A 10,658-nucleotide genomic window follows, 5' to 3' on the forward strand; every position below is an offset into this window, starting at 1 on the left:
GGAATTTGCTCTCACTGAATTACCTGGCGGAATAAAGACCAAAATAAGTAAATAAATGTCTGTCTGTGTGTTTAGTTGGAGGGAGGCGGAGAGGAGGAGCTGGATGCATTGGACCGGACCCACTCGGACTACCTGAGTGCTGCCAGTGAACTGGAGGACACAGACGGAGAGGCGTTTACAGACGGAGAGGTCTACACTGACAATGAGGACCTGGAGGAACCATTTAATGCCAGCAACCAGTCCAGGCTCACCGCTCTAGCCCGCTCTTCAGAGCCTGCCTCTGAGTACTACAGCCCCGGCCCCTCCCCCGAGCCTCTGAGAGAGGTTCCACCCCTGATGCATGTGTCTGAGCCCAGATCAACCCGTTGTCCATCTGACGGCCCTCCTCGCGGTGACCTTGCTGATGACACCCCGTCCTATCATAGCTTCTCAGATTCGGACTTCAGTACCATTGACCAGGCTGTTCCGACCACCCCCTCGGACACACCCCCTGACTTCATAGCCCCTGACCCCAGAATCTCTGTCCCTGAGCCCCAGTTGGCCGAGCTGCTGCCAGAGAGCCCCCCAGCCGTCACACTGTCAGTCATAGAGAAGAAACTCCAACAGGTACTGATGGGACTGTCACAGTCCAGCATAGCACAAACTCTTACAGATCCTCTATAAGCTCTTAGTGTACTTCTAAAGCAGGGTTCTTCAATCCTGGTCCTGGAGGGCCGAGACACCTCTGTTTTTCATCCTCTCCTTCTAATCAGGGGCTAATTCAGACCTGGGACACCAGGTGAGTGCAATTAACTACCAGGTAGAAATAAAAAACAGAAGTGTTTCGGCCCTCCAGGACCAGGATTGAAGAACCCTGCTCTAAAGGCTCAAATACTCTTAACTTAGTCTCCAGTGATTTTGACCCATGACCTCTTCCCCTCTTTCAGACCCGTATGGCAGAATCTCAGGAGAGGAAAGCATCCCCATCGTTCATTGTGTAAGTGAAGTAGACCTACTCTACCAGTCAAAAGTTTGGACACACCTGCTCATTCAAGGGTTTTTCTTTATTTTTACTATTTTTTACATTGTAGAATAATAGTAAAGACATCAAAACTATGAAATAACACATATGGAATCATGTAGTAAACAAAAAAGTGTTAAACAAATCTTCAAATAGCCACCCTTTGCCTTGATGACAGCTTTGCACACTCTTGGCATTCTCTCAACCAGCTTCACCTGGAATGCTTTTCCAACAGTTTTGAAGGAGTTCCCTCATATGCTGAGCACTTGTTGGCTGCTTTTCCTTCACTCTGCGGTCTGACTCATCCCAAACCATCTCAATTGGCTTGAGGTCGGGGGATTGTGGAGGCCAGGTCATCTGATGCAGCACTCCATCACTCTCCTTCTTGGTAAAATAGCCCTTACACACCCTGGAGGTGTGTTGGGTCATTGTCCTGTTGAAAAACAAATGATAGTCCCACTAAGCCCAAACCAGATGGGATGGCGTATCGCTGCAGAATGCTGTGGTAGCCATGCTGGTTAAGTGTGCAGCAAAGCACCCTCACACCATAACACCACCTCCTCCATGCTTTACGGTGGGAAATACACATGCGAAGATCCTCCGTTCTCCCACACCGCGTCTCACAAAGACAAGGCGGTTGGAATCATAAATCTCCAATTTGGACTCCAGACCAAAGGACCAATTTCCACCAGTCTAATGTCCATTGCTCGTGTTTCTTGGCCCAAGCAGGTCTCTTCTTATTATTGGTCTCCTTTAGTAGTGGTTTCTTTGCAGCAATTCAACCATGAAGGCCTGATTCACACAGTCCCCTCTGAACAGTTGATGTTGAGATGTGTCTGTTACTTGAACTCTGTGAAGCATTTATTTGGGCTGCAATTTCTGAGGCTGGTAACTCTAATGCACTTATCCTCTGCAGCAGAGGAACTCTGGGTCTTCCATTCCTGTGGCCAGTTTCATCATAGTGCTTGATGGTTTATGCGACTGCACTTGAAGAAACGTTAAAAGTTCTTTAAATTTTCCGTATTGACTGACCTTCATGTCTTAAAGTAATGATGGACTGTCGATTCTCTTTGCTTATTTGAGCTGTTCTTGCCATAATATGGACTTGTCATTTACCAAATAGGGCTATCTTCTGTATTACCCCACCCCCCGCCCTTGTCACAACAGAACTGATTGGCTCAAACGCATTAAGAAGGAAAGAAGCCCTGTTATTTTATTTTACTTCTGCTCTTTTTTTCTCAACACTTTTTTGTTTTATTTTACTTTTTTATTAAAAAATAAATGCATTGTTGGTTAAGGGCTGTAAGTAAGCATTTCACGGTAATGTCTACACCTGTTGTATTCGGCGCATGTGGCAAATACATTTTGATTTGATTTGAAATTCCACATTAACTTTTAAGGCGGCACACCTGTTAATAGAAATGCATTCCAGGTGACTACCTCATAAAGCTGGTTGAGAGAATGCCAACAGTGTGCAAAGCTGTCATCAAGGCAAAAGGGTGGCTATTTGAAGAATCTCAAATATAAAATATATTTTGATTTGTTTAACACTTTTTTTGGTTACTACATTATTCCATACAGTGCCTTGCCAAAGTATTCATCCCCCTTGGCGTTTTTCCTATTTTGTTGCATTACAACCTGTAATTTAAATGGATTTTTATTTGGATTTCATGTAATGGACATACACAAAATAGTCCAAATTGGTGAAGTGAAATGAAAAAAAGAACTTATTTCAAAGAATTCTAAAAAATAAATAACGGTGAAGTGGTGCGTGCATATGTATTCACCCCCTTTGCTATGAAGTCCCTAAATACGATCTGGTGCAACCAATTACCTTCAGAAGTCACATAATTAGTTAGATTGCACACAGGTGGACTTTATTTAAGTGTCACATGATCTCAGTATATATACACCTGTTCTGAAAGGCCCCAGAGTCTGCAACACCACTAAGCAAGGGGTACCATGAAGACCAAGGAGCTCTCCAAACCTGTCAGGGATAAAGTTGTAGAGAAGTACAGATCAGGGTTGGGTTATAAAAAAAATATCAGAAACTTTGAACATCCCACGGAGCACCATTTTAAATCCATTATTAAAAAATGGAAAGAATATGGCACCACAACAAACCTGCCAAGAGAGGGCCGCCCACCAAAACACACGGACCCGGCAAGGAGGGCATTAATCAGAGAGGCAACAAAGAGCTGCAAAGCTGCAAAAGCTCCACAGCGGAGATTGGCGTATCTGTCCATAGGACCACTTTAAGCCATACACTCCACAGAGCTGGGCTTTACGGAGGAGTGGCCAGAAAAAAGCCATTGCTTAAAGAAAAACATAAGCAAACACGTTTGGTGTTCACCAAAAGCAATGTGGGAGATTCCCCAAACATATGGAAGAAAGTACTCTAGTCAGATGAGACTAAAATTGAGCTTTTTGGCCATCAAGGAAAACGCTATGTCTGGCGCAAACCCAACACCTCTCATCACCCCGAGAACACCATCCCCACAGTGAAGTATGGTGGTGGCAGCATCATGCTGTAAGTCGCTCTGGATAAGAGCGTCTGCTAAATGACTAAAAATGTAAATGTAAATGCTGTGGGTATGTGTTTCATTGGGCTCCCGAGTTGCGCAGCGGTCTAAGGCACTGCATCTCAGTGCTTGAGGCGTCACTACAGATCCCCTGGTTCGATTCCAGGCTATATCACAACCGGCCGTGATTGGGAGTCCCATAGGGCGGTGCACAATTGGCCCAGCTTCGTCCGGGTTTGGCCGGTGTAGGCCGTCATTGTAAATAAGAATTTGTTCTTAACTGACTTGCCTAGTTAAATAAAGGTACAAAATAAAATACAAATCGGCAGGGACTGGGAAACTGGTCAGAATTGAAGGAATTATGGATGGCGCTAAAGACAGGGAAATTCTTGAGGGAAACCGGTTTCAGTTTTCCAGAGATTTGAGACTGGGACGGAGGTTCACCTTCCAGCAGGACAATGACCCTAAGCATACTGCTAAAGCAACACTTCAGTGGTTTAAGGGGAAACATTTAAATGTCTTGGAATGGCCTAGTCAAAGCCCAGACCTCAATCCAATTGAGAATCTGTGGTATGACTTAAAGATTGTTGTACACCAGCGGAACCCATCCAACTTGAAGGAGGTGGAGCAGTTTTGCCTTGAAGAATGGGCAAAAGTCCCAGTGGCTAGATGTGCCAAGCTTATAGAGACATACCCCAAGAGATTTGCAGCTGTAATTGCTGCAAAAGGTGGCTCTACAAAGTATTGACTTTTGGTGGGTGAATAGTTATGCACGCTCAAGTTTTCTGTTTTTTTGTCTTATTTCTTGTTTGTTTCACAATAAAAACATATTTTGCATCTTCAAAGTGGTAGGCATGTTGTGTGAATCAAATGATGCAAACCCCCCAAAAACTCCAGGTTGTAAGGCAACAAAATAGGAAAAATGTGAATACTTTCGCAAGCCACTGTATGTGTTATTTCATAGTTTTGATGTCTTCACTATTATTCTACAATGTAGAAAATAGTCAAATTAAAGAAAACCCTGGATTGAGTAGGTGTTTCCAAACTTTTGACTGGTACTGTATATCTGATAATATTAATTTGTGTGATGCTGTTTGTTCAATTGCATAGTCATCAAAATGCCTGTCTATAAACCAACCTTAGCAATTGAGCAACTACTCCAGTCCTAGTCCAACTTCTTCTATCCAAGTTGAGTAAGACTGAAGTGACAGTTAGTAATGCCCTCTTTCTCTTCTATCTCCTGATAGGTTGGCTCACCACCAGGCTGTCCAGACGAGACGCACTCGGATCCGAGGCAGTGACAGCTCTGACAATGAAGAGACTGATGACATCGAGTGGGGTCCAGCTACAGAACTTTAGATTAGAGCACACCATTCCAGAACTATAACTCTAGAGAGCATAGACAACGGCCGTGTTCGAGAGCATCAAAACCGTGATGTGACTGACTGACTGATCTACAAATAACAATCAGTCGCTATTTATGATACAAAGTTCAGTTAGTCGGCAGTCGCCTGCACTGTCTGCTACAATGTCATAGCCTCTTAAATGTGAATTTCTCTCAACTTCAACCTTCAAGGATCACTTGTTTTTTTCTTCTTCTATTGGACCAACATTTTCTTTGGAGAGTTAAGTTGGAGGGCCAATGCTAGGGCTGCCTTCCGACATGGGAATGCAGGCAATGGCTTCCGCAGACAAGGGCTCACACCTTTCTAAATGCCTAATTCCAAGAGAGGAAGATGTTTCATTTTGCTGGAAATTCTAATAAAAAAACTCAGGGTTTTTGTATTTATACAACTTGCAGTAAAGTATTATGTACCTTTTTAATAAATGCTATTTTTAAAATCAAAACTATGGAGATACCAACCCCGGCAACAGTTTTGCTGTCAAGGATGTCATTTGAACTAAAAACATTTTAAAGCTGGAATCCTTAATTGAAACAATAACAGTGGTCACCCCACCTTTGGGGTCAAAACGAGTGCTATGTATGCAAGGACTGACCACTGGATGATATAAAAATATATAGTTTTAACCATATTGCGGCTATACAGTGTTTGTTTACATTTACTTTGTCTACAAACCATGGTGTATAACAAGCTTATATTGTGGGTTCTGATGGGGTACAACAGTTAAACTAAGCTCATCAGGCATTTACATGTTATTATTTAAGAATCAATGGGTATATATCATTCATTTATATATCCAAGAATGGATGTAGCAACTAAGGATTCTAGCTTTAATGGGAACTGCTCCAAAAACAATTATGGACATTCACAGAAAACTGGATATATCGAAGCTCAATATTCTATCCTGCTTAATTTGGCTGTTACAATGATTCATTTGTAAAGATAACGCATTTGGTTGATTAAAGATTACAGACATGGCAATGGAATAGCTGCCCTTGTCATTGTTTTTCATCATGTCTAGAACATAATAGAAAATCCTCACCTTGTCTACCCATATCTATTTGTAATGTAACACCCCTATGTTACAAATATCTTGGTTGAATAATCCAACATGTTTCTGGATAATGGATGAATGAAACTCAGTTTAGCCGTGATACATGATAACAATAGCAGCCTGAGCACATATTATATTCTTAAAGGGATAGTTTAACCAATGTCATTTTATAATTTGTCTTTCTTACCCTGTAAGCAGTCTACGGACAAGGTATGACAGCAATCAATGCTTTTGTTTAGATTCCCTGGCACTGTTTTAACATGCAAGCGTTTTAGCATTTGTGGCACAAATCCTATTCAAGTCATCGGACTGAAATTAGCATTTTTTGCGCATGTTCATAATTCCTGTCAAGTATCCATGGACAGTATTAACTGACACTTCTACCATTAATGTTTGTTGATTATGTTGTGCATGTCTGTCATTTCTAGCCTATGGCTGTCTACACAGGCAGCCCCAATTCTTATATTTTTTTCAGAGCTGATCTGATTTGTCAAAAGACCACTTTAGTGAAAAAAGGATCAGAATTGGGCTGCCTATGGTTGCGTTTTAGACCAATTATGTATATAATGATGCGTTTATAACCAAGTGGGAATTTACCACATACGACTAGGAAAACTCGAACAAACCTCCAACTGGTAATTAATAGTGAGAAACTCGTCTATCATCCTGAGCTCCCACTTCTCCCACATGGTGACCTCTGACATCACCTACTAAGGAAATGACCCCGATAACAGCATTTAAATGCAACAAAACATTATTTATAAAAAGCAATCTAATGTTTTCTTAACACAATTTGTTTACAAGCATGATAGCTGTACTTTTAGTTTATGGTTTACGCAGCTTGTTGGCCATTAGTCAATCTTTGTATTTGTATTTTATTCCGGATCCCCATTAGCTGCTGCCAAGGAATCAGCTACTCTTCCTGGGGTCCAATCACAATTGCATACAATAAAACAATACATAACACAACACATTATTACACACTACTCTACCATAACATATCTACAAAACAAAATCAATAATACAGCAAAATAACAATATTAAAATGTCTTTGTAGAGTGCGCGTTTGCAAATGCTGTGTGTCTGTGTGTCTTCACAGTATGCGCTGTTCCATAAGGTGTAGTTTAAACTTTTTTTTAAATCTGATTTTACTGCTTAACTGAGTTGTGCAGTAAAATCAGATTTCTCAACGAGTTCAAAGCACATGAATGCATCCAATTGGTATTTACAACTTCACAACTGGTAAATTCCCACCTCCCACTTGGTTACGAATGCGGCATAAACCCTGGATTGCTGATATGTATTAGCCAATGAGAGGCTTTGAAGCCACCGGTCGCACACATTGGTACTCCATTATTTCAATGAAATTAAAGGACAAAATTACATGTATAAGTATTTTTTGTTGTAGTGGGGACAGTACCAGTGATGTATATAAACCCTGGATCGCTGATGCTAAGTGTTGGCCATTGAGAGGCATTGAAACCACTGGTCGGCCATATTGGCACTCCCCAGTAGGAGCAGTCCTCTATAGGAATGAATGGAATGCTACAGAATTTCGATTAAAATGTTTCAAGGACAAAATTACATGTATTTAAATGTTTTTGTTGTAATGGGGACAGTTACATTAGTAATCTCTAAAAAGTATACTTTAAGTAAAACGTTTTTAGATTTTCTTTTCATGTTTAGCTCACATAATATAATTTAAAAATATGCATATAGAATAAACATGTTGAAAACAAATGTAGACATTCATAAATGCATTTCTATAGCTTCCAAAACATTTTTTACACCGGCGTGGAAGTGCCAAGATGGAGGCACGGATGCATCAACACAGCGCCCCCTATTAGTAATCTAGTGTATATATAAATCATTGGTTTAGACAGGAAGTCCAATTTTGAACTTTTTTCTTTAGTTTTCGGACCAATCAGATCCGCTCTGAAAAATATATTGTGTGAAAAGATCTGATGTGATTGGTCAAAAGAACAATTAGTGGAAAAAATATCAGAATTGGGCTGCCTGTGTGAACGCAGCCTATGGCCATTGTTTATACACGTTTTTCTTTGTAATGTTGAAATAAGCATGTCTCCAACCCCCATATAAACACACTCAAACTGTAAATATACAGTGCCTTCGGGAAAGTATTCAGACCCCTTGACTTTTTCCACATTTTGTTAGGTTATAGCCTTATTCTAAAATTTATGAAATAGTCCCCCCCCCCTCTCAATCTACACACTACCCCATAATGACAAAGCAAAAAGTGTTTTTTAGAAATATCACATTTACATAAGTATTCAGACCCTTTACTCAGTACTTTGTTTTATCACCTTTGGCAGCGATTACAGCCTTGAGTCTTCTTGGGTATGATGCTACAAGATTGGCATGCCTGTATTTGTGGAGTTTCTCCCATTCTTCTCTGCAGATCCTTTCAAGCTTTGTCAGGTTGGATGGGAAGCGTTGCTGCACAGCTATTTTCAGGTCTCTCCAGAGATGTTCGATCAGGTTCAAGTCCGGGCTCTGGCTGGGCCACTCAAGGACATTCAGAGACTGGTCCCGAAGCCACTCCTGCGTTGTCTTGGCTGTGTGCTTAGGGTCGTTGTCCTGTTGGAAGGTGAACCTTCGCCCCAGTCTGAGGTCCTAAGCGCTCTGGAGCAGGTTTTCATCAAGGATCTCTCTGTACTTTTGCTCTGTTCATCTGTGCCTCGATCCTGACTAGTCTCCCTGCCGCTGAAAACACATGATGCTGCCACCACCATGCTTCACCGTAGGCCAATGAGTTCAATCTTGGTTTCATCAGACCAGAGAATCTTGTTTCTCATGGTCTGAGAGTCTTTAGGTGCCTTTTGGCAAACTCATAGCAGGCTGCCATGTGCCTTTTACTGAGGAGTGGCTTCCATCTGGCCACTCTACCATAAAGGCCTAATTGGTGGAGTGCTGCAGAGATGGTAGTCCTTCTGGAAGATTCTCCCATCTCCACAGAGGAACTCTAGAGCTCTGTCAGAGTGACCATCGGGTTCTTGGTCACCTCTCTGACCAAGGCCCTTCTCCCCCCATTGCTCAGTTTGGCTGGGCGGCCAGCTCTAGGAAGACTCTTGGTGGTTCCAAACTTCTTCCATTTAAGAATGATGGAGGCTACTGTGTTCTTGGGGACTTTCAATGCTGCAGACATTTTTTGGTACCCTTCCCCAGATCTGTGCCTCGACACAATCCTGTCTCGGAGCTCTACGGACAATTCCTTCGACCTCATGGCTTGGATTTTGCGCTGACATGCACTGTCAACTGTGGGACCTTATATAGACAGGTGTGTGCCTTTCCAAATCATGTCCAATCAAATTAATTTACCACAGGTGGACTCCAAGTTGTAGAAACATCTCAAGGATGATCAAGATCAATGGAAACAGCATGCAACTGAGCTCAATTTTAGAGTCTCATAGCAAAGGGTCTGAATACTTATGTAAGTAAGGTATTTCTGTTTTATATTTGTAATAAATGTGAAAAAATGTATTGTGTGGAAATTGTTTTATTTAATAAATTTTAGAATAAGGCTGTAACGTAAAAAAATGTGGAAAAAGTCCAGGGGTCTGAATACTTCCGAAGGCGCTGTATGCATGTGTACATTGTAGGCTACATTGGCTGCGTTTAGACAGGCAGCCCAATTCTTATATTTTTTCCACTAATTGGTATTTTGACCAATCACATCAGCTCTTTTCACATCAGTACTTTTTAAGAGCTGATCTGATGGGTCAAAATACCAATTTATGAGGGAAAAAAATCATCAGAATTGGGCTGCCTGTGTAAAGACCTCCTATCAATTGGTGAGAGAGCTGCATACATGAATCACAGCAAAGTTAGTTCCTGTTGCAGTCATGTCTTTGGTCACGTTCGCGTGGGTCCAACAAAATCACCTGAATGAATGGTTGACAATAGAGCCTCCCACAATGCAGGTACTGACTGCAGGATGAAGTTGATAAAGACATTTTCCTTTGTCCCACCCCCCATACACGCGGAGACCGGCTCAATCGGTACCTCCAGTGATGCTATCTCTTTCATCGTTACCCAATGCTTAGGTGTACCTTCACTGAACTCATATCCTTCCATATCCTTGTCTGTACATAATGCCCTGAATCTATTCTACAACACCCGGAAATCTGCCCCTTTTATTCTCTGTACCCAACACACTAGAAGACCAGTTCTTAAAGCCTTTAGCCGTATCCTTATTCTATTCCTCCTCTGTTCCTCTGGTGATGGAGAGGTTAACCCAGGCCCTGTAGCCCCCAGTATCACTCCTACTCCCCAGGCGCTATAATTTGTTGATGTCTGTAACCGTAAAAGCCTTGGTTTCTTGCATGTTAACATCAGAAGCCTCCTCCCCAAGTTTGAGTTATTCACTGCGTTAGCACACTCTGCCAACCTGATGCTCTAGCAGTGTCTGAATCCTGGCTTAGGAAGGCCACCAAAAATTCAGAAATGTCCATCCCGAACTACAACATTTTCCATCTAGATAGAACTGCCAAAGGGGGCGGAGTTGCAATCTACTGTAGAGATAGCCTGTAGAGCTCTATCATACTATCCAGGTCCGTGCCAAAACAGTTTGAGCTTCTACTTCTAAAAATCCACCTTTCCAGAAATAAGTCTCTCACTGTTGCCGCTTGCTACAGACCCCCATCAGCCCCCAGTTGTGC

The 10,658-nt window shown here is 42.0% G+C and overlaps 1 protein-coding gene across 5 annotated transcripts in view; it reads left to right on the forward strand.

The window, feature by feature from the left end:
• Positions 1-7,563, forward strand: part of LOC311137631 (tight junction protein ZO-3-like) — a 43,513-nt gene extending 35,950 nt beyond the window's left edge. For all 5 annotated transcript variants that reach the window (XM_084172142.1, XM_084172139.1, XM_084172141.1 and 2 more), the window contains 3 exons: positions 76-606; positions 927-976; positions 4,770-7,563. In XM_084172142.1, coding sequence (XP_084028268.1) covers positions 76-606; positions 927-976; positions 4,770-4,881 — 693 coding nt within the window. In that variant the 3' untranslated portion in view covers positions 4,882-7,563. The remainder of the gene's footprint in view (positions 1-75; positions 607-926; positions 977-4,769) is intronic.
• Positions 7,564-10,658: the final 3,095 nt, after the last annotated feature.

This window comes from Coregonus lavaretus (genome assembly GCF_964263955.1).
Source record: "Coregonus lavaretus genome assembly, chromosome: 11".
Classification (NCBI taxonomy): domain Eukaryota; kingdom Metazoa; phylum Chordata; class Actinopteri; order Salmoniformes; family Salmonidae; genus Coregonus; species Coregonus lavaretus.